This window comes from Rousettus aegyptiacus, unplaced genomic scaffold (genome assembly GCF_014176215.1).
Source record: "Rousettus aegyptiacus isolate mRouAeg1 unplaced genomic scaffold, mRouAeg1.p scaffold_m13_p_11, whole genome shotgun sequence".
Classification (NCBI taxonomy): domain Eukaryota; kingdom Metazoa; phylum Chordata; class Mammalia; order Chiroptera; family Pteropodidae; genus Rousettus; species Rousettus aegyptiacus.
Genome location: NW_023416286.1, coordinates 42582491 through 42607031, shown reverse-complemented (window position 1 = coordinate 42607031; position 24541 = coordinate 42582491). Strand labels below are relative to the sequence as shown.

Genomic DNA, 24541 nt, shown 5'->3' with positions numbered 1-24541 from the left:
TGGAGACTCCTGGAGGCCAAAAATGGTGCTGAAAAATTGACAACAGCCTCCAGTTTCCCATGGACCACAAAACCCAAACCATGCGGCTGGGGAAAGCGAAATGGAAGGGTCAGAGGAAGGGGTCGACCTTCTTAAAAATAGAAACAGCTTGTATTTATTGTGTAACTGTAGGCCTAGCTCTCATTTAATCCTCAACTCTACATGGAAAGTACTATTATCCCCCTTTACAGATGAGAAAACCGAATAGAGCAAGAAAATCATTTCCGCCAGGCACGCAGTCAGACTCCAAAGTTCCTGCTGTCTTGTAGAACCTCAGGCGACAGCGTCTTCTCACCTCACTCCCAAACGGCTAATCTGTCCACTGCATGATTTCGGGCGCTCTCCAGGCGATACTCGGATGGGGACGGGGGGAATGCATGCATAGACTATACACTACAGGCAAGGAGCAGCAGAGTGCAGGCCAGCTTAGCCCGCTCCCCGCTTCTCGGGGCCCGAGGATCAGAAACTACAAGGCCCAGCAGGCAGTTGCAAGGGGAGGAGGAGGAGGTGGGACTAGCGCGGGGTGGGAGTGAGAGAGGGAGCCCTCGCGCCTCGCCGGCGCATAGCGCTCCGAGCGCTCCTGCGGGCACTGGTGGCCTCGGTAGCAGGCGGCGGCGAGTGGGAGCCCATACTCTGGTCCAACCGCAGCGCGCGGAGGAGCCGGGGCTGTGCCCAGAGCTGGGCGGCAACGTCCGGACGGGACCGAGACTCCGCTTAGCGCATTGCGGCGACCTCGCCTTCTCCGGCCGCGAGCGCGCGCCGCAGCTGGAAAAGCGGCGGAGACCGCGGACTTTTCTCCTGTCGGAGGGGCGCCCCGCAGGGCGCCCGGTACCAAGACTGCTCTCGGGAACGCCGCGGCGCCGGGGCCCCCGCAGGGCGATGGAGCCCGGGCTGCAAGAATCGTGAGGAGCCGCCGCCGGGTCTGGAGAGGGGGGCCACAGGGTCTGGAGACCCCGGGCGGCGTACGGGAGCCCTCCCCCCGCCCCGCCTCCGGGGCACCAGCTTTGGCTCCATTGTTCCCGCCTGGACTGGAGGCGCCCGGCGCCGAGCGCCACCGGGAGTCGAGCGCCGGCCGCGGGGCTCTTGCGGCCCCGCCAGGAGCCCGGCAGCGGCGGGCCGGAGCCGGGGACGCGGGCGCCCGCCCGCCCGCACAAGCCACGGCGGACTCTCCAGAGGCGGAACCTCAGCGCCGAGTGAGGTAAGAGCTGCGGCGCCCCCAGATCCGGGGCGGGCTTGGCGTCCCGAGCGGCCCCCGGCGCTGGAGCCTCCTGGCTGCGATCTTCCCCCGCCGCAGCCCTGTCGGGTCCGGCGCCTCCCTCTGCTCGTTACCCGCCCCCCTCGACTTCCCAACTCCCTCCCCAGCACTCTGCGCCCCCCTTTTGTCTCCCCTCCCTTCCCTCGGCTCGCGTCGCCTTCTGCGCCCCCTGCCCGCGCTCGTCCCGTCGCTCCTCCTGCTGCCCAACTTTTCCGCCAACTCGCGCTGGGGAGCTGGTGAGGCGGCGTGGACACCACGGTGAGTCCGGGGAAGGACAGGGCCAGGGCGAAGGCGGCGGCGGCCCTCAGTGTTCTAGGACTGGGAGAGGAGGGCGGGAGTGGGCAGGGACGTGAAGTGTGTGTGTGCGTGCGTGTGTGTGTGTGTGTGTGTGTGTTGCATTCCACTCTTTTTAGTTCACTCGTAGGGACTCACCCCACTTCAGCAGGTAGCTTTGGGTGGAACTCTAAAAATCCCGAGTATTTCTATGCCCTTTTCCACCGCTGGAAAGCCTGGGGTCGGGTTTGGGATGGGGAAGCGGTGGGGGCATGAAGAGGGAAGGGAGTGGAGGGGTAGGTCAGCTTCTCTCCGAATAGGTTTTAACTCTATGTCGTCACCAAATGGCTGGATCTGCATTAGCGGAGAGCAAGAAAGGAATTCCCTTTCCAGAGGGGCTTATTAGTCCATCCCCGAAAGGGTCGGAAGTTTGGAGACCGTGAGGGCGCCCAGTGGGTGATGTTAAGCCCCACGATGGGGTCAGGGGAGGGGAACGTTCAGTTCCAGTCTGGGTCTAGGAGGTGGGGGAAGGGCTAAGGGTTTTGTCCGGTGCGGTTCACTCGGCAGCAGCGATGCATGTTGCTTCTCTGGCCCCAACCCCTCTGCTCTCCGCTCCATCTTCCCATCATGTTTGAGGTTGGGAGAAGAGGGGCTAGAATCCTCATTTTCAGAGGAATTTATTGACATCGTAGATGGAGTTCATTTAACGCATAGCCTGCGAAGGCAGCCAGACACCTTCGGTGGTAGCGTGTGTGAGATGTGTGTGGGGGGAGGGAGACGAAGCCCGGGCCCAGAAGCTGTTAGCCCATTTAAACATTGCTGCGGTATCTTTCTTCCCCAACACGTTTCCCCCACGTTTTCCAGATGTAGCAGCCGCATCTGGTTCCGTTTCACCCCACAGGGGTACACCGCAGCCACATTATTAACATCCCTCTTCCTCTCTCACCGTCCCACAAATTAAAACTGGAATTCTTCAACTTGTCCTTTCCATCTCCCTCTTTAAAATTTCTTAATACTTGGATATGTGGCATTGAGATTTGGGGTGGAAAAAGTTACCCTGGGTCCCGTTATCTAGGATCTGATGGTGGTAGGGCTTTCCAGATTGTGCAGAAGGTTTTAGGGGGTGACACTTACGAACGGTTCATCTGCTGGAAATGGACTCTTTGGTCATGGGTGTGACCCAGAACTGGCCCTGATAGAAGTTTCTGGAACCAAAGTATTGCTTCTTGTCTCTTCAGTTAGAGCTGGGGCAGTGCGAACGCCTGACCCTGTGCGGAGCTTGCCGTCGGGTCTTCGGCCGCCGGGCGGTGGCGTCACGCATCCTTATTCCGCCCTCGCGGCAGCGAGCCGCGGGCACAGCGGCGGGGGCCGGGGGCAGGGCGGGAGGGCGAGGACTGTAGCTGCGAGGGGCGCTCCCTGTGCGTTTTTAAGGAGTTTTTTTGGCCTGCAGCCCCCGGAAACTAGAGTGGGACATTTTCCCATTTAATAAGTAAGGCCGAAGTTTCGAAAGTGGGGGTTGGATTGCTGAGGGTTTTTTTGTAATGTCCTTTGAGGTGGGAGAGCACCTTGTGGTCCATAGTTGCGGGAGGATAGGGAGAGTTGGTCCCTCTCACCCTCTCCTTTCCAGTCTCTTTCAAATTGAAAACACTTCTCTGGTTTCCTCCTTTGGGTGGTAGTTTTGGAGGCTGTAATGAAATCGCACTTTCTCTAGACATGGTAATTAAGGTGACTGTTTCCTCCGCAGATGTGCCCTGCCCTTTGCACCTCCGGACCAGCGCTTTTTTTAGAATACCATCAAAATTGTAGAACCTTAGCCTTGAGACTGTTTAGCGCAAAGTAGCCATTTTTCCTCGTTGGCCCAGGCTCCCGAATTCCTCTCTGAGGCTTGAAAAGCTAAGTAGCAGGGCCCCGTGGGACATGCCTCAGTCTGCTAATTACCCCCAAGCCTGGGTCATCTCCCTTCCTTTTGGTGACGGAGGTCGAGAGGGAGAGCCATTGCTGACCGTCTGTCCTGATGGCCTGCTTCCCTAATGACTTGTTTACATATTTCCCCCTACTTGGTTGGGAGACGCTCCAGGGCTGCTGCTGACCCGAGAGGAGCACAGGGTGTTTGGGGACAGGGAGGTTGCTGGGGCCTGGCTCCAGCTGGGGTGGTTGTGTACTGCATCAGTGACAAGCTTCTTGAAATATCTGTTGCATTTACTCTTAGTCATAGATGAGTGTCAGCATTTTAATGAGGGCTATCCGCATGGTTAGCCACTTGGACATGTGTGCTTTCACTGCCTGCTTTTCTTGCCCATTTTGGAGATATTTTCACAGATGGAATTTGGGTCAGAGTGGGCACTACTTCCTTTGGTTCCCAAGTAGACAGTCTTGGGTGCTTCTTTATCTTGGCCTCTGGCCATGGAGGATGTTAGAAAGTTTCTTAAATGCCCTTAGAAGAGCAAGTTGAAGCAAAAGAACAAGAAGAACTAGAGAAGGAGCCTGGAAGATTATTGTCCCACTCCTCTTGACCGAGAAGATTAGAGTAAGTACCTCCAGGCACCTTAAGCCTGGGCTGGCTTTCTTCCTGGTAGACTCCAGAGGGTAGGAAGATTGAGTTGAGTATTGAATAGGCAGACTCCTGCCACAGAGACCAAGGAAAATCCATGCGTTTTTGCCTTGAGTTTTATGCTTTTTGTTTGTTTTGGGTGTTGACTTGAAACAAGACTCCTAAAATAGGCAATTTCCTCCTGTGAGCTTGGGGTTTTAGCAGCCAGCTCCTCTGAATGCTTTCTTCTTGCCTCCATTTTTCAATCTCTTTCATCAAAATGGCTGTTAGTTAAGAGCTTCCTAGGAAAGTTGGAGCCTGTTGCTGCTGAAGGAAAAAGAGGTAGAGAGAATTGATTCAGACATCTTGTTCTAAAAAGGCCTCACATCACTTGAATTTAATTTCCTCTTGGGAAATTTGTCTTGCATTTGTCTTCCCAAGAGCTTTGTAAAAGGTCTGAATTTGCCAGGGACTGGTGGGAGGCCAGATGTAGAGTTTTAGAGAAGATTCTGGTGCTTCCAGAGAAGATTAAATACCAGACTTGGGCTAGGATATTTGCTTTCCACTCAAGGTTGCATCCACCTTAAACAGACATTCTCTCCTTACTACCACTCTTGCAATTAAAGAAGCTATTTTTCATCTTCAGTTAAATGCCATCACCTGAGTGAACAACTCCAAGAATATGATGGTGGTCCACTAGTCCATCCTGCCTCTAATAGCAAGGTTTCCTAGATTATCGTGGAGCAGTTAGTGTTTCATTTATTTATTTTTACTAATTTTTTGTATACCTCACTCCCAAGGACATTTGGACACTTTTTTTTTACAGGGATTCGAAAATTTTAAATTATCATTTCCCTTGGACCATCTAAAATTCTGCGAGCTGAACTGCATAACTTTTTTCAGATGTTTAATAAGTACTTGCCCTGCCATTCTCAACGATGAACAGAGAATGCTTACTTTTGGGAAAAGCAACCATTTCTGTTAACTTTTCTTCCTCTCTAAAGGAATTAATGTTTTGTTGTTACTTCCTCATTTCTGAGGAATTGAAATGTTTAAAAAGTGTCCCAGTCGTTATGTTTTGAGATACAGCTTGGCTAGCTAACAAGGAGTACTTGACTATTGCTTTTTTATATATATATATATTCTCAATCTCTCTTCTGTAAGAGTATCTATGTCGGTTTCTTTTCAATCAGACTTTTTTTCTTTCATTCACTTATTTATCTGGTTAACAAATGTGTCCACATCTGCTTTGTACACATTAGGTGCTAAGGGTATTAACAGAAGTTAGTCAGGTACAGACCCTACTGCTAAAGAGCTTGGTTTTTTGGAAATTCAGAGGAATGAGATCCTCATTTAGAAGGCCTAAGGAAAGAAGAGGTGGTTTTTTGAGTTAGGGGTCAGAGAATAGGAAAGCTTGGCCTGTTGTATGAGGAGGAAGAGCAAAGAAGAAATGCTCGGGCAGGGTGTGGAGGCTGCCTAGAGCTGTGCTCCCCCATAGGGATATAACACAAGCCACATATAATCTTAGATTTTTTAGTAGCCACATTTGAAATTCAATAAAAAGAAATAGGAAGAATTCATTTTTATTAATTTATTTGGAGTTTGGTAATATGTTTGATTTAGTCCATTAGACCCCAAAATATAATTTGAACATGTAATCAATTCAAAAAATTATTAATGACATACTTTACATTCTGTTTTTATACCCAGTTTTCAAATTCTGTGGAGGTTCCCCCCTCGCCCTCCATTTCTAGCACTAGCTACATTTCGAGTGCTCGATAGCCAATAAGTGGCTGGTCATCGTATGGAGCAGCTAGGTCTAGAGTATAGGGTTTTAAGATGGAGAGTGAGAAACACCTTTGTAAGGTAAGAAGTTTGTGCCCTCCTGCTGCCAAAATCTCTTGAGAATACTGTCAAGGAGTGACTCAAAGCACAATGTTTATAATTCCTTACATTTGATTAGGACTTTAGAGAGGCGAAAACATGCACTTTCACCCACGTTGCCTATTTGATCCTCATAACCTGTGATGCAGGAAAGACAAATATTTTAGCCTCCTCTGACAAGTGGGAAACTGAGGCTCAGAAAGGTTAAGTGACTCTGCCGTGGTGGCAAGGTCATAAATGGAATGGCAAAAATTAATTTGTTACTTTTTCCAGAAAATGGAAGAAAACTTGGCCTTGAACTCTTCAGCTAGTTTTCCTTACATTATTTTTGGACAAGGAGATCTGACAATCATAGAATCTTTACTCTTAGAATTCAGGAGAGTTTCAAGGGGATATATTCCAGCCCCTGTTTTCTCCTATCTTACACTGAATTAGTACTTAGAAAGAAGAGAGCAGGTGCTCTCACCCATGCTGCCTATTTGGTCCTCATAACCACCTGTGATGTAGGTGGGGCAAATATTTTAGTCCCCTCTGACAAGTGCGGAAACTGAGATGTGTGTGTCCCCCATCCCCATACTCCAGTGAGGACCTCTGCACCCAGGCAGAGTTGGCCGCAGGTCCCAGGAGACCTGACGTGGGAGTGGAGCCAGATGCAGGATCTCTGAGGAAGCTGCTGTGTACACCTGTAAGGCTACAGGTCACATCTGTCCAGCAGTGAAGGAAAGAGACTCTTCCTATGGGATTTTAAGAATTTATTAATTAGTAGAATGAGAAGAAGGTGAGGTGAAGTAAAAGGTGGTAGTCCCTAGGGTCCCAGGCAGTGTGTGGATTAGTGGTTTACATCACAGTGTCTTCTACAATAGGATGTGTGCCCATTTACCTTCTCATTCCAGGAGTTAGTGCGGGAGGCTAGGTTTTTTATTAACATCCTTCGTTTTACAGATGTAGGACTTGAGGCCAAGAAGAGAAGAGGACAAGACTGTTTCAGGGAAGCTGCTAGATTAGTTTGAAGTACGTTGATCACAGAGCCGAAAGAAGACAGTTTGCAGCCAGCCCACACCTATGAGGAAGTGGGCAGGCTTTTCAGGGTACAGAGTAGCGAAGCAGTGGTGGAAGCCACCTGTCTGCTACATTTGAAAACAAGTGTAATCACCTCAAGATGATACCACCCTTTCCCACTAGATACTAAAAATTTGTTCATTACGCTGGTGGTTCCTGTGGGACTTAGGTTCTTAGTTGGGTGTACCTTTCTGCATGCCAGATGTGCATCAGTTTGGCGTATCTTCTGGATGTAATGAGAAATGCAACATGATTTAGGGATGTCCTTTGACAAGCATCACTTCTATTTCAAGCCAGGGATCGTGCGCTTTCCTATGTGCCCCATGTGTCCTAGATGGCACAGCTGTGAGCTGCTTACAAGGGTCTTCCAATCGACAAAACTGAGAATTGAGGCTCTCCCTTTTCCAAATTTACCTCAGATCTGCCCTTATCTACTTAGTTTCTCTATAGCACAGGGATGCCCTTTGGCGAAAATGAGTTTGTATCAGATAGAGCCAGGTTTAATGAACCCCCTAATTTGCTTCATCCTGCTTTGGTCCCTAGCATCCAAAAACCAGGGTGATGAGAGTCTCGGTGCTGTTGCTTACTGGCTTAACTTCTTAACTTCTTTGAGTCTGTTTCCCCATGGCTTAAGGGGAATAATGATTCCTGCCCTGCATAAGTTTATAGTGAGGAAAAATGATGTTTTGTATTTATAGATTTTACTTAGTCCATGCTTGGCATGTAGCAGGTATTCAGTAAACATTTGTTCCAGTTTGTTTCTTCTAGTCCCTTCCCTAAACTTAGAAAAATAAAAGAGAAATGTTTACTTTTCCTTTGATTCGAAATCATTAAAAAATTTTAGGAAAGCCTTGGGAGAGAGCTAGTGGTAGTGTATACGTATTCCCATTGGCAAGCACACGTGAACGAAGCCAAGAATCTAGGGGTTTCTGCCAGCGGTGACTGACTCACTCACAGGGGCCCTGTCTGGCTCAGGGAAGGCAGGGCCGAAGCACCACATTAGGGCATGTTCCGGGGAAGCAGATTCTCTGAATAACTTGGATGGTTCCCTGGAGTATTTAGGACTAAAGCCACCTGGAGGATGGAGATGGTCACCCCACATCATCCAAACGGTGCCCTGAAAGTCTTATCACTTGGTAAATGTTTAGAGCAGCAATCCCTTGTTCCTTAAGATCCTAGGGGCTTATCTTAAATTCACCACTCCAGACCTGAGAAGGGTGAAGGGGCTATGCTTTGAGCTGGGACTGGCATGAACCATCTTTGAGTCATCCCTTCCAAGAGTCTGTGATTCTTCAGCACGACCTCTTTTTCCCCACTTCTGGATTCATTTCTGTCAAACATCAGTATTGTTACCTTTCAGTATTGGGGAGAAGAACTGGATTCACCTCATAGTTCCACACTCTGAGGCTCTTTTTAAGGGGTTGGTAGTTGTGTTCTCTCCATGAGGGAAGTTGGTAGAACCAGAGATCCCTTGGGTGCATACAGTTTGGAGACAAAAAGAAAGGATGCTCAAATTACTTTTTTCAGCTTTCTCATCACATAGGTCCAGAGAGGATCAGTATCTTATTTGGTTCCCATTTCCTAGTCTTTAGCTTATTCCGTAATTCATCTCTCTTTACCCTGCACCTCAGGGTTGGTTTTCCCTGGAGGGAGTGAAGTCGTAGACCAGATTCATCAACACACTGAAGGCTCTTTCTTTCAGTCCCACCACTCTGCCCACGAAGTGGCAACACTATTTGGGACTTTCATAAGGCTGTTTGCTTTCCCAGCATGATTTTGGTGCTTAGAGCTTGGAGAACTTCATGACGATTTTCCCAGCAAGGCTCGCACATAGTCTACACTCAATAAATAGTTTTAGAACTGAATTAAAGCACTCCCTCGTCTAATGAAGGCCTATAACCTCGAATTCGTTAGGGCAGGACTACGGTTCTCTTCTTTGTACCTTAAGGAGTAAGTTATTGCTTTAATCACCCTTCTACACAGGGTGACTGTGTGACATGCTTGATCTTCTTTTTCTCTTTGCCTCACTTCCACCCCCATGCAGACTCTCTTAATTTTTTTTCCCCCCAGAGTCACCTTGAAAAGGAGGATCAAGCTCAAGGCAGAGTCTCCATGGAGGTGTGGAGCCTTGTCACCAACCTCTAACTGCAGAACTGGGATGTGGAGCTGGAAGTGCCTCCTCTTCTGGGCTGTGCTGGTCACAGCCACACTCTGCACTGCCAGGCCAGCTCCAACCTTGCCTGAACAAGGTAAGGCATGGGCTGAGGGTCAGCTCAGACTCCCTCAGAAACAGGATGGTCTGGGACAAAGGTGATGTGTTTGGAGGTGATATGGCCGACTGGGAAGGCTCCACCCTGGTGGAACAAAGGACCCCTTTCCTGTAGGAGAGACTCCCAAGATGGGCTGGTTAGGGCCTGGTTATAAACATAACCAACTCTATCAGAAGCTGGGTCATGAAGGTTGGTGACATCTATTTGCCAGAGGTGGGTTTATGCTTTTCTCTTTTGAAAAAAATTACTTTTGATTGGGACCTAAGAGCCTGTTCCTAACCTAAGTGATGTATAAAATGGGGTTGAGCAATGAAATGGGGAGTGAGTGACTTATGAATTTGGGTTTTGTACTTGAATCAGGCTACAGAGGATGTTGAGGGATGTGGAAGCTTGATAAAGACTGCTGGCTTCTAAAATCGTTCCAAAGATACGTCTTCTGTGAGGGTTGGCAGTCATGGTCACATGCTTGCCATTTTGCCTTCTTTGACCATGTCTCACAGGCCTGATTGGAGGCCTGCTGAGTGATTTGCTTTGGATATGTGCTGCTGGAGAGATTTTGAAGAGATTGAGAACCAGGGAGCATAATGGGTCAAGGGAGTTGGGAGAGATCTATAGCTTGTTGGAAATGCAGAGAGATTATTAATAATAGGAAGGATTTGCCGTACTCCTCATGGAATTTGCTGGAGTTGTGGAAATACTTCGTGGAGATTACAGGTACATCATACCTGGTGGCTTTTGAGGGTCTTTAAGAACTAATGTTTGGGTTTTTCTTCCCACAAAGGGTGTGTGGCTTGTAATCCAGTGGCTAATCACATAAATAGAGAAGGTCAGCAATGGGTGAAAGTCTCAGGTGTGCACATGAATGGTAGCTGTCAGTCTCGCTGTCAGCACCTATCTAAAGGATGAATGATGCGCAAGAATATTTGTCCCCTCATATGGTGATGGAGAAGGAGGAAAGAAGGGTGTGTGAGACTTTCTAGAAGGTACACTGGCCGGAGCATACAGATTACTGTTGCGTTCAGTAATAGAACTGAAGGCAGGACCTGAGCTAGAACATACTGGAAACCCGAAGTGGTCCCACAGGGAGTTCACCACCTCCTAGGGAGTAGACCAGTACAGAGGTAAATACAAAGTAGAACTCGTTTAAACTACACCGTGGAGTTATAATAAAGTGCAATAGGCATGCAGAGGAAGTGGGGAACTGAGAGCATCTGAGATGGGTTTAGAGGGATAGGTAGGAGTTTGGAAGTGGGAAATGAAGGACATTCAAGGTAGAACAGCATGAGTGAAGGTATTAAGGTAGGATGTATAAGGTATACAGAGAAATGATTTACCTGGCGAGTAGGTAGTTTTCTGAGTAGAAGTAATACTCAGAAAAATTGGATCGAGTTATAAGCACATGGAAGGCCTTAATGGCCTACTAAAGAAATTATACTTAAAGGGTAGATATTGGGAGTCTTGGAAAGTTTTGAGCAAGTAGTGATGCAGTCCATCATTTAGAAAATTAATCTGGTAACTGAATTTGGATGGCTGAGAGGAAGAAGATGGACTTATGTTTGAATTCTTCTCTACCTCTTAATAGTTGCATTACTTGCTTTGACAAATTACTCAATCATACTAAGCCTTAGTTTGCTCATCTTTAAAATGGGGACAATAATAAAGGATTAAGTGAGCTAATCCAGACAAAGCACTTATATGTAAAGTGTTAGCTGCCACCACTGTCACCAGAAAGTTAGATGTTTGTTTTGAATGAGGGTATAAACAAGGATGGGGGCCATGACATTACATAAGAAGGAAAAATTAGTAGAGACACTATAGAAATAGAATCTATGGGGTTAAGCAGGTTGGATGTTAACTCTGGGTGACTAGAGACATAGACAGATGAGATGAGAGTAAAGGGAAGAAGTTACAGCAAGAGGTTTGTGAGGAGTAGAGACTTGGATGAGCCAAATGTAGATGGTAGTACAGGAGACCTCAAGCAAGGAGGGCTTGGGTGGAGTTTGAGAATGTGAATTTATGATGGACTCTAAAGTACTTTTTTTTAGAAACTTTCTCCAACAAACTCTTTTGCAGCTCATAAATGGAGGATGGAGAAAGTGAATAGTATGGCTCTTGGCCTTATACGCAGGAAGCCTACAAGCACTGGAATGTTAGGGTGTAGTGGTAGCGGTGGTGGTGACAGAGGGGTGAAAGGGGACTCGAAGCTCCTGGTTGTGGATCCAGACAGAGAAGGAAACAGAGGCAGTGATGAAGGATGGCGCCAGTGCGCTGAAGGGCCTGATGAGGACAGAGTGCAGGCCCCACGAGCAGAAGGGACAGACCGGGAGAGGTGGAAGGGCAGTAGGAGGCTATGCAACCGTGAAGACTGAAGTCAGACTGCCGTTCGTTTAAAAGAAAATCAACTTAATTGAGGTATAATTTACATTCTGTAAAATACACCAGTTTTGAGTGTACAGTTAGATATGTTTTGATCAGTGTAACTACTAGCCCCATCAGTATATGGAATATTTTCATTGCCCCCAAAACTTCCCTCAGGCCCCTTTGTAGTCAGACCCTTTGGCAGCACTGACCTCAGGCAACCAATGATCCACTTTCACTACAGATTAGTTTTGCCCACTCTAGAATTTCATGTGATGGGATTATATGGTGAATGTGTATCAGTTCACCTGTTAACGGCCTTTTGGGTTGTTAATAATTTTGTTTATTACTAAAACTCCTGCGAATGTTCATGTCCAATTCTTTGTGTGGGCATAAGATTTCCCTGGACTGCTTCAGTTTTGGTTTTGGCTCCACTTCTTCCTGTTGGTTCTTGGGAAAGTTCCTCTTTGCGTCTCTATAGTATATATTGATAATGAGCATCTGCTCCTAAGGTCATGTGAATGTCAAATGGGAATGTCTGCAAAGCTCCTAGAACAGTGCCTGGTACAAAGTCAATGAACAATAAATAGCAATAGTGGATACTGTTTCCTGGGACCCCATAGGAGAAAGCACATGGCGAGGGGCTTGTTTCAGGGGTGGATTTGGAATGCCTGAGGACGCAGAAGTGGAATCCACTGGACCTGGAGAACAAGTCCCAGTTCCCTGTTTGGTTGAGTAAGCCCCTCTCTCAATGTGGGCCTTTCACATAGCTTGTCCCTCCTGAGCTTTGCGATAGCAGAGCATTGCCCTGCTGCCGCGAAGTCACGAGAAACAGTCTATCTCAGGCTTTGTAAACTATACAGTATCTCACAAATATAAAGTATTATTGCATAGTCTTGGCCTGCTGTTTCTTAGAAAATTTCTGACTATCATCAGTGTATAGAAAGGTTGGTCCAAAAGTTTAAAGCAAACTCCCCAAAGCTCTGCTTACACTGCAAGCTTTTCCCCTTCAGGAAGGCTTTGCTGAGAGTGTGTGTTGTGAACCCCTCCCCCAGTCTGCAAATGCTCCTGAGGGAGTGGGGAGGGCCGGCAGTTTCTGGCTGTCTTTGGAAAGTTGATTTAATAAGGGTTCCAGGAAAACCAGCCTCTCTCCCTCCCTCTCCTTTCTCTTCTCTAGTTTGGGATCTTAAGGAGGCTCAACTTGTTTCGGATCGGGCTTTGAGGGGGGAGGGCACTGTGTAGATAGACCGAAGGTGGGTATGGGTAGAATGCCCATTTAAAAAGATAAGCACCAACTTGAAAGACATTTTGAGCTGGAGGAGGGTTGTGTCTTTGTTTTTTTCTCTTTTTTAGAATAAGATTTGGAAAGAAGCAAGTGGGTGAATCCAAAAGTGCTTGCAGAGCCACTTCTCACAGCTGGGAGTGGGGATCCTGCCCCCTTTCAGCATACCATGGTTAAATACCCCAGACCCTGTGATCAAGGGGACAGTATGAAACTTGCAGTCTCAGAATACTTGCCTACATGCTTGGAAATCTGCAACTAATAAGCAATTTAATGGGGGCTGGGGTTTTACAGCTCCTCCCACCTACCCAGATTTGAAGGAGTCTGGTGGCCAGTTGAAGGGGGAGAGGTTACACTTAATGGAAAAGCCGCACGTTTCCATTTCTGGCTGCAAGCCCCCTGGATGCTGGGCGCCACAAAGCAAGGCTTTGTCTTTATGTTCCACAGAAACCTGCACCCACGGTGGGGAGAGACTGCAAGTGGTTCCAGAGACACTGCCCCAGCCTCAAGTTATAGGGCCCTCGCCACCCCAGGCAACCCCAGCCCAGGGTCCTGCAGCTGCCGTTGGCCCAAAGGGGCATGCATTTCAGCTAGCTGTGGGGGGATCCCACCCCAGGCCCACTACCAGCTCAGACAGGCTGTGATCCGCTGGCCGCAGCCCACTGCTGTGGCTGGAGGACCAGTATCCTTCCAGTGGCTGCCCTGAGACAAATGCAGGAGCGCTCCTCCACCCCACCCCATCTCCAGCATAATTTCTTCCTGGGGAAAGAACCTGTTTACTTCTAATTCACACTGGATATTTAAGAGGAGTTTCTTTACCCTCCGCCAGAAGGCAAGTGGAATTACATGGAGCAAAAGGTGACGTTGGATGACCCACTTGAGAACAAGGATGGTGGATGTAAGACTGCATAAATCTGCAGAGTGCTTGGCTGCTAGGTCTCTGCAGAGGGTCAGCTCTGTCTCACATCCTTCACCCCTGAGAGGGGTGGCTAGAGTGCCTTTGAAAGAGCACAGTTTGCAAGTCTTGCTGAGTTGAGTAGGGTGGGGGTAGGGAGGCCCCAGCGCTCAGCATGTGGAAGAACGTGAGGGAGGAGTGCTTGACCACACTGGGCAAGTGCAGCACAGGCACTCCAGAGCTGTGTTCTTGGCTCTGGCTTCTGCATTGCTACACCATTAGCTCCACTGATTTTCCACTCTGGCTTTGCCAGCTAGCTCCCCGAAGTCAGGGAGGTGGAATTTCTCAGGGAAGAACAAATGGCTGTCCAGAGCCCTTGCCTTGGGTGGGGGAGGGGAGGAAGCCCAAACAAAGAATCAGGCCAGGATTCTGTCCCCTGGTTTTTTGACTACCTGGAGTCTGGGATGGACAGAACTTGAGAAAGACTGTCATTTTTTTTGGAGCCTATGGCCTCAGCACGGAGGAGGGTCAGCAGGACTCTTAACCAGGGTGCTTGCTTTCCTGGTCGGGCAGAAGCAGTGAGTGATGGCTTGTATCTGGGGCGCTGATGGATGGCCTTGGGAGAAGTGAGTCCTAGGGAGTCATTATTGGGGAGGGTGAGGGCCGGGGTCAGAGAACCTGACCAGCAGCTGCGCCCTGTTTTTACAGTGCCTCATTCCCCCAGGGCCACTGGGGGCTCCAGCTCATGCTGCAGACACCACCTTTGCCTCTTTCTTTCTTCCTTAGAACCTGTTTCCCTGCTGACCAGGGGAAGTCCAGCTGCTCTGGCACACCTGGTCTTCCAAGTCCACCTGCCCAGGCCTCCTTGCTTATTCTGGAGAGGTGGCTCATTCACAGACTTATCGCAAACATTGTCTTCTCTCTGCCCACCTACACTCCCCACCCCAGGCCCCAAGTGACTGAGCTGAAAATTAACTGCTTTACCTGGGCTCCTAAGGACCTGGAGTAAATCCCAAACTGTTTCCTCATAGGAAAAGCTTTCATCTGCTCCTAAACTTGGGGGTTTGCTCTGGCTTCCAGATAGTGACAGCCAAGTAGAGGGGTGATTGCCTGAAGCCCCCCAAGGCAGGCTTGTTGCCTCTTAGTGGTGCCACAGTATGGCACTAAGACATTACACTCCTGCCCTCAGAGTTCCCCTCTCCTGGGTCTTGGTTCATGCCAACTCTCACCTTTTTGCTGGCCAAACAAGGTGCCCACTGCCTTCATTTAAAGGGTTTGTAACCTGCAAACAGAAATTCTGGGTAGGAGAGGTCCGTGCAGTGAGATTCAGGCACAGAGAAAGATAGATTGGCTCCAGTGGAGCTTGAAACTCAATGCTCCTTCCTTATCCCACATGTTGTATCATGGCTGAGCCTCCTGTGATGGGTGTCTAAAAGGAGGTGAGTGTTGCGGCAGCCGGTCCTGCCGTTTGAGTGAATGCGGCTGTGTTTCCCAGGCCCTGGATGTGTAGGCGCTTTGAGCCTCAAGTGGGTCAGAGGGTCAAGGAGTTTGGCAAAGAATAGACTTTAGCGGTTATGAGCTCGGGCAGGAAAAGAGGTTAAAAACCAGCAACAATAAAGTTTCAATACTTAATCAACAAAGAAAGTTGAAGTTAGAGCTTAGCCTTTCTTCAGTTTTCTCCGGTATCGAAACCTAGCCCCTGGCTAATGATCTCTTTACCATTCATTCCCTGATTTTTATCTACTCTCTCCCTTGCCTCTCTCTCCCATCCATCCATCCATCCATCCGTCTGGCCGAACAAGACTCTTCCTTTTTCCTTTATGAATACAATATATAACCATTGTTTATCCTGGTCCCTTAACTGGAAATGACCATCTCTATTGCTTTATCCCTTCACTTTTTGTAATTCTTACTCTTAGCTTAAGGATTAATTTGGGTTTAGTTTAAGGCATAGCCTAGGGCCACCTCCCTCTTGAAATCTTCATCTCCAAATTAATCATTCCTTCCTACCACGTTCTGTTTTTTTCAGTCCAGCACTTTCTTTCCTCTGCATTACAATATACGGAGTTTTTAACATATGGCTGTTCCCTCCACTAGAGCAAAGTTCTATGTAATCAGTAAGAATATTTTTATTACTCTTTTAAAACATGGACATTTTGATATGTAATCTAGGTTCATCATAGAAATTTCAGAGAATACAGATTTACAAAGAAAAAAGGAAAACTCTTCCCATTATCCAAAAATAATCACTGCTAACTATAAATCTATAACTTTAGACTATTTTTCTTGCATTTATGCAAACATGACTTTTCAAAAATGGATTTGTACAGTATATACTGGTTTGTAACTTAAGCGTGTATTGGAGAGAAATTTTTAATCATGCCCAGTATTCCATGCATGGGTGTGCAGTTTTTTTTATTTACTGTTGGGCATTTATGTTATTTTCAATAGTTTGCACTTAAGTGAATAGACTTAGAAGTGTATCTAAGGATATATTCTAAAAGTTACGTAGTGACAAATTACCCAGAAAGATTGTATCAGTAAAGGTCTTTTACAATAAAAATTAATTAATACTATTTATCGTATCTTTACACTCTGCATGCTTTACATTTTTACTTCTTTACACTGATCTCATGGCTACAGGTTTAATCCCATAATCAGAAGTGTAAACTGAGGTTGAAGGAGTTAAGTAACTTACTTGTCTAAGGTCATATAGTTGGTGAGAAGGTGGAACAGGGATTCGGACTCAGGTAGGTCTGACTCGAGTGTTTTTTTCCACTGTATTATACTATATCAGATTTGATTTTTCCACAAAATTTAGGCAGACCAATGTTGGAATTTAAACATTGCCGGGTGGGTCCCTTTTATCTCCCAGGAATCAGACTTCACTTCCCTTTCTGCTGTGATAAGCTTATGTGGTGATTGGAGTAAGGACAGCTGGGGATGCTCGCTTTGTGCCGTTTCTTGTGTGACATTCTGCTCTTCACTATGAGGTGATGCATCTGTCATGAGTCTGTGAGCTACCCTAATGGAAGTGGTTCCCTAGCCTAGAATAATCAATAAAAAAAAAAAGTCTGCTTTTTCCACTGTAGCTGAGACCTCCTACCAGGAGAAGGTCTAGGATCAGAAGTCCCCCAAATGTCAGATACCACCCCTGAGTTTTCTTGGTAGGTCACACTTATTCCAGAATGTCATAGGGTCGCTAGGACACATAAGCCACCTAGATTGCTTCTAAAATGGTCGTAGTCCAACAATGTCTGATGAATGAAAATAAACATGTCAGATGGTTCAGAGAGGCTGCAGCATTAGCATTGTAAGGCTGCCAGTATGTATATTTTAAAAACATGAAGAAATGCAAAAAAGGAGTAGGTCTTGAAATTTTGTTTTACATAGTGTTTACATTTTAACAAATTAATGTTTTAACCAAAAATATATAGTACTATAGTGGGCTAGTCTCAGAATAATTATAGGATTTAAGAAATATATATTAATTTGTGGTACACTATCAGGTGTGCCACAGACTAGAACAGATTTACTGAAAGTTGTTTGGTAAATATATTCTTCTAGTTCTGTCAGTAACTATCTGTGTAACCTTTTTTGGGGGAAAAAAGAAAACATCAAAAGTCTTGGAGGCCCCTCTTGAAAGGGAGGCCGGGAACAAATGCCAATCCTACACTCAGTCTCACCATGAGTTAGGCCCAGCCTTGGCCAGTGTTACTCTTACTAGCATGCAGATACAGTAAGCGACTCATTTAAGTGTCATTCAAAGACTACATCGAATAAGGACATAAACCTCCCCACTTCCCCTGAGTTATGAGGACATCTGAAACCACATTTGTGGGCTGTAATGAAGTGTGTATACGCATGCACGCACGTGCACGCACACACACAAACAACCTAAAGACAGACTTTATTTCGTCTTGGTCATTCCAGAACATTAGAATAATTTATTGTCTGATACATAGTAGGTGCCCAGTTAACACTTTTTGACTGAATGAAGGTACTCATGAATGCACAAGTAAGTGATAATCCATATTTTAAAAAAAAAAAAACACCTAAACTTTCTAGTTTTTTTAAAAGTAAGTATAAAATCCTTTCAGTAGTAAGGTAAGGAAAATAGGTGCTACCACGTACTGAGCTCATGTATCAACTAATATAGTGGTTCTCAGAGGTTTGCTGTACGGACATCACCAGGCGAGCTTGTTAAAACCCACTGCCATGTTCCCTCCCAGTGCTTTTGATTTTTAAGCGGGACCCCCCAGCCAAGTGGTTCTAACAAGTTCCCAGATGATGCTGATGCTGCCCATCCAGGGACAACGCTTTGAGAATCTCTGATATCAATTAATTTTCACCCCATAAAGTTTATAAGGTAGGTATTATATCCTTTTAACAGTTTAGGAAACTGACTCAGAGAAGTCAGTCAAACAAAAACTTACCAAGGTTAAACAGCAAATAAACGGTGAAGCTAGAGTTCAGACTCAGGCCTATCTAATATCAATGCCTTCAGCTCAAACTCCTGTGCTAGGAAGGGTGCAAAGTGAGGAAGGTGGAATTGTCCAAGGGTCTAGGAAGAGAAAGACAAAATAGGTGAGAAGGGAGGTGAGAAAGGTGGAAGAGGGCTAAGTCAGTTTGCCTGGGGGTATTGAGAGAGGAAGGACTGGGAGTAGGTACGTAGTCCAAAGCTTTCCTGAAGAGGTAGGAAACCCTCTTCCTGGAAGCTGGGGCTTTAAGTCAATTATCACTGCCTTTGGAATGCTGATGGACTCTCCAGCCCTTTAGAAGAGACTGTTTGTATTCAGAAATCTCTGCTCCTTTATTGTCAAACTTGAGTTTACTTTTGGAATTAAGGTTTATTTTCCTTAGGTTTTAAGAATTAGCTTTTGAACCTTCGAAGACTCAGGTTCCTTGACTAACTGCTGAATGAAGTTCTCCCTTTGACATCTAAAAATTTTACCAAGGTTATTTTAGCAATCAAGACTATATTACTGCCTGAAGGGTACATTTGGAACCGGCATTTGTTTTATGTCTGCCCTTCTCCACTACCCTTAGACTCCCAATCCATTTTTAAAACTTATTTACCTTGCTGGTTCTCACAGTGAAATAAATCCTTCTAGAATAACTGGGCTCTCAGCTTTCTGTCAGTCACAGCCTCTCAGCTACTCTACATCCTTTATTGTGAGGCTTCGTCTGAAGAGAACACCACAGGCCAGAAAAAAGAGATTCAAAGAAGCATGTATTAAAGGTGCTGGTGGCTGGAGCTATGTGACCAAAACAGAATCTCCTCTACTTATGGAAAATTAACTTTAGGGGACTTGCCTTCCCTCACGCCAGAGGGAGCTTTGTGTTAGTGGGATCGGGAGGGAGTACAGCGAGTTATGCTCAACTCTGGGAAACTTAGAATATTGCTTAGAGCTGGAGGGGCCTAGAGCTTGTCAAGTCGGTCACCTTTCCCATTTCACACGTAAGGAAACTGAGGCCTGACTGTGGAGGTGACTTGCCCAGAGTCACTTACTCAGTGGTAGGGCCAGAAATCTGAGTGATTTCTATTCAGATGTTCCTTCTGCTGCACCCAGCCACTTTACAAGCACTTGTGCCACAAGCAGAATTTGGGACTAAGCAGTTTTTACAAGGATTTCAAATTAGGCTCATTCTCATCCCTTAGGAAACCTGGAATGTTGACATTGTTCAGAGTAGGAATCTCTCACCCAAGACTCTAATTATTTAAGATCCCCAAGTCGACTGAGCAAAGCAGTCCCCAGTGTAGGTATTGGCCCTTACTTTTTCCCAGGCCCTTGGTCCGTCTTTCACCTGCTCTCTACCAAAGAGCCATACCATCAGGAAGAAAGATTCTTAAACCATGTTCTTTTAATTTCTTAAAACAGAGGGTCCTAAATGCTCAATTTCCATGGTGTATGTGAAAGAGAGAGAGAAGAATGGGTGTGTGGTACATTAGTGGACCCTCTAGGTCCTTGCCATTCTGCAAATCTGTGAAACATACCAGTGGTCCCAGAGTTTTAGATTTCATGAGCCAGTCAAATGTCCCCCCAATATTTTGGAACTGACATAGTGTTGACAACTTACTTTGCCAAGTAAGAACCTTTTTAAAAAATCAGCACCGCTCGCTGCCATTACCATTTTTTATTGCAATAAAATAAACATAAAGTTGTTGTGCAACCATCGCTACCATCCATCGCCAGAACTTTTCACCTTCCCAATTCTGTACACTAACTCCCCATTCCCACCCCCACCCCATAGCACCCACCTTCCGATACCATTTCATTTTAAAAGGATGTTTATCGCCTTTATTCTCTATTCTTTATGTGAAAATAAGGGGCATTTCTTTACCATTGAAAAGAAAAATGTAACTTTATGCAGAGCCCATCCCTTTCCCTGCTGCAGTGGGTGGTGACCCTCCTTACCATATGGCTCTGTGACCAGACCCACCATTGCATCAGTGGGATTGGACAGGGAGGGAAGATAGCAGGCGTCTTGGGATGTTAAAAGCCCTGGTGAGTTGTGCACTTAAGCACCCATTTTGGTTTTGGGGGCCCAAAAGGAAAATTCTGAAACAGCTGAGTCCTCTACTAATTCATCAGCAAGTTTAGGGAGCAGCAACTTTTTCCTGCCCAGCTGCTAGTGGTGTTTCCTTCCCCAAACAAGCTCCACTGGGTGTGGGGGAGGGGAGGCCTTCCGAGAGGCCCTAGTAGGGGGTGGGGTGGGGGGAGGGCAACACATTCCTTTTCTTTAAGGAACCTGACGGGACTTTAAGGTTAGAGTACAGCGGAGTGGGAGCTGCAGGGTTACCTCTTCTCATTGATTCATCTCACTCTACTCCCTCCCCCATGCTTAATGATCTTTCCATTACAGAACCCAGACCAGGAAGTGCATGACAGGTCGCAGCTGCAGACACATGGCTGGGAGGCCTGGGCTCCGGGCCAGTGGTGGGAGGGTCTGCGCTCCCCTTCTAGCAGCAGGACCCCTACACACACACACACACACACGCACACACACACACACACACACACACACACACACACACACACACACGCCCAGCTAGTTGTCCAGTTTTCCCTCTACAACTTAGCGAAAGGTGTTCTTACTTCCGTATCATAACTGTTGGTGGCCAATGTACTTCTGCTTCGAGTTTAAGACATTTTTAATCAAGGCAGGAGAAGACTCGCACCTGTGCTGCTTGATCCCCTAAACTTTATCCCATAGAAGTGGTCCTTACTGAGTTGGGGTTCTTTGGGGGGTAGTTTTCCATCGTTGAATAGAGGCACTCTAGCTCCTCTTCCCAAAACAAGACCTGCTAATGTGGCCTTAGAAGCTTCCCAGTTGCCCATGGAAGTTGCTGGGTACAGTTTTAATGCCTCTGAAACAATCAACTTTCCTCTTTATGATTTTTTCAAAATGCTAGGTTTAAAACATGTTTTGGGGATAGGTCTAAATTCAAGAGCATGGGCTTTGCAAATACAAAGAGCTGAGTTCAAATCGTAATGAATGAGTAGAACTGCCTTCATTTTTCTGTTTTGATTGGGACCGCTCCTTCCACATACAAGTTTGCTTAGGAAATGTTAATTTACCCTAAACTGTGTCCTAGGGGAGCAGTTGTCACACAGGAGTTTCTGTCTCCACCACCAGCTGTGTTGTTGGCTTTCTTCCTTGAATCTGCCAAGGCTGGATTCCTCTGGTGCCAAATGTGAAATGGTGACACAAAACTTCTAGGAACTGTGAGCTTAGACCACCCTTCCCTAGCTGTGGGGCATCTACCTTTTCTGAACGGGGTCTACACATTCTGCACATCTTAAGCAAACTTTCCCCTTCCTGGAGCAGCTCTGTCTTCCTAGTAAGGAGAGAAGCAGAGAGTGTAGTGGGAATCCTTTTGGGCCATGGGTGTAGAGGAGTTTTCTTTTTGGCTCCGTACATAGTACATCAGTACACAGTCGGGGTGAGAGCTTTTGCTGGGTAGAAAGCAAGAAGGGAAATTTCTTTTAAAACAACTCCTGAGCATATTCCTTTGCTAATCACTTAATTACAGTCCTTATCCCCAGCATGAGATTGCTCTCCCCATCGTGGGATGTAAGGGGAAGTGGACAACACAGTATGATATGACAGTATGAAGGAGGCGGAGGCATCAGGCGGAAGCCAGCAGAGGGACTTGAACCCCAGGCTCTGCTCTAGTGCTGTATTACCCCTCACAACATCTGTTTAAAGATTTACACAAAAGTCTGGGTCCCGGGTGCTTTTGGCCTGGGTCTCCCAAGTGGGGTTCTGCATGCCTGGGCCTCTTCCGGCTCATCTACTAGGGAGCTGTTTTTGGGGGGTCGTGGGGCGGGTGCAGGACCTTAGCTGCAGCTTTGGCCGCGCAAGCAGCTCTGCACTAAATTACAGTGATGAGGTGGGACACACAAAAGACTGAAATCTTTTTTTAATAAAAACAAAACAAAACTCCAGCCCCAAGCCCCTGGGCTGCTGAATGGCGATGGCTTCCTGTCAGGATTAGCCAGGCTGCCTGGGCATGTGTGCACTGCCTTTCTCCTCAGGAAATACCTTTAGTAAGCCCCGGTGGGGTCCCCATGGCAACGCGCAAGGGGACCTGCTGACAGAGGCCATTCAGCCCACCATTGTTCCTAGGTCCCTTTGTCGGGAGCTGTATTGCTGCCCCTCTGGCAAACACAGCAGTTTGCACAGTTTTGTCAGGCTGAATGTAGAGTTTTTACATTTTAATGGGCTCTTCTGGCTGTGGCCCATTTGCATGCAAAATGGCCCTTCTTACTTTTTTCCCTTTTTCTATTAAAAAAAAAAACTGTACTCCAGATCCCGTGGGTCAGGGGACTGGTGAATGCTGCTGGATCGGGGTGTCGGATCCCGCTAATTGATTTGGTGTTCCTGTCTCCCTCCCACTCATGCCTGTGCTCCCCATTTCTGCAGCTTTCCCTGTATCTTGGGGACACCGTGAGTTCAAGACATCATAGGGCTTCTCTCTGTACCCCAAGCCTTGCAGGATGATAGTTGTTTCCCAGGATTTCGGTGAGATTCCCGTCTCTGGCCTGGCCTTGCCAGACTAAAGTAAGTTTTCAGTTCCATTTCAAAGCCAAAATAACGTAATAAAAAACCTTTGCAGAGGGCTCCCAGGGCCCCGCTGGGCTGTTCTGTATTCCTTTTAAGTTTGCTTTCAAAGCCACCCCGAGTTCCTCCCCTGCCCACAATTGCCCCCTCATTTATCTCTGGGGAGTTTGTGCCAAGACTGTAAACATTCCTGGACCACCAGTTCCCCCGTGTTACTAAAGAGGATAGCGTTCTCCCCTAATTTTCTTAACCCAGAAATCCAGAATCAAAAGGATTTCATAGAGATGACAGAAATCATGACCCTGAGACATCATGCCTAGATTTTGCTGGGGGCCGGTTATTCTAGCTCTGTGTGCTTTGGGGTGTAGAATGTAGATGACATGCTCCTGACTCAGAGGGTACGTAAGACGTATACTGTATATGGACCAACCCTCAGCCAAGCAGCATGAATAAGCACAAGATAAAGGCATGGAAATTTGTAAGTCACAGTAAAAATGAGGTGAAGAATGTAGTTGGGGAACTCATAGGGAAGTAATGGGATTGATAGGAGGAGAAAGGCATTTTAGGAGAATCAAAGTCCTTTGGGTGGGAGAAAGCAAAATTAAAGAAGCAGTGACGGTATTGGCTTGGCTGAAAAGATAGAACCGGGAGATGGGACAGCTGAGGTGGGGGAGGGGAGGTAGTTGGGAGGCTCCAGTTTGTGGAGGAGGAGAAAACAGGCTCTCAGGAGTACGAAGGGATGGGATGCAGAGTGCCCATGTGGAGGCATCAGGGCTTGAGAGTAGGGACAGTGAGGATGTGTTATCAGGAGAACTGGCCTGATGGGACAGTTGATGAGCCCTCTGCCTAAAGTTCTTAATCTTTTCAATGGAGTCAAGCAGGGGTCATCAGAGGTCATCAGCAGCTGTAAGCTGTAATCAAGGGTTAGGGGCTTGGGACATGGCAAGGTATCAGGTGACTGATCCAGGATTGAGCCAGGGACACAGAGAGGGAGGGAGGAGCTGTGTTGTCTACCTGTGGCCCAGGCAGAGCTGTTAAGTACCTGAGTGGCTCACCTCACTGTCCTACGTGCTTTGTGAGAAGGAAGACACTGTGGAGGGGCCCAGGAACCAGCCATGTTAACCCCTGTTTTGTGACTTTGAGAGAAATCCTTCAACCTCCATTTTCCCATTTAAATGGGAATGAACAGGAATAACATGAACGTGAATTAACGTGCCTTGTAGCTATCGAATGCCGTGCCAAAATAGGGCAGCATGATTAGCCCCGAGTCCACCACTATCACAATGCCCTCCCTCTCCCTCCAATTTCCTCACCACCAAGAGTGCACAGTCACACCTGCTTAACTTGAAAGAGTAGATGAACATGAACAGGAAAGCACAGTTATAAGTTAAAAGCACTAAGTCATAAGGTAGTAGTTGTGGGGCTGAGGAAATTGAGGGAATGAGAAAGGGGGAATAAGGCCAAAGCAACCAGCTCAGTAATCTCATGTGTGAAGGTAGGAGACGTTGGTGTCATTATGCAGGATCGGTGGGCTGAACAGAAAGGGTTTTAGTCACTTTTCTGAAGTCAAGGATTGTAAAGACACAGTGAAGGGAGATACTACCTTTTCGAAGCAGTAGACCTGGGA

At 47.0% G+C, this 24541-nt stretch overlaps 1 protein-coding gene across 10 annotated transcripts in view; it reads left to right on the top strand.

Moving 5' to 3' along the window:
* Window positions 1–649: 649 nt before the first annotated feature.
* FGFR1 (fibroblast growth factor receptor 1) overlaps window positions 650–24541 on the top strand; it is a 45042-nt gene continuing 21150 nt past the window's right edge. For 8 of the 10 annotated variants that reach the window (XM_016155262.2, XM_036228735.1, XM_016155270.2 and 5 more), the window contains exons 1-2: window positions 650–1237; window positions 9111–9289. In XM_016155262.2, coding sequence (XP_016010748.1) covers window positions 9199–9289 — 91 coding nt within the window. In that variant the 5' untranslated portion in view covers window positions 650–1237; window positions 9111–9198. Of the gene's footprint in view, window positions 1238–1407; window positions 1553–3928; window positions 4095–9110; window positions 9290–24541 lie in introns of those variants that run through there. The other 2 variants (XM_016155267.2, XM_036228734.1) reach the window with 2 other exon arrangements.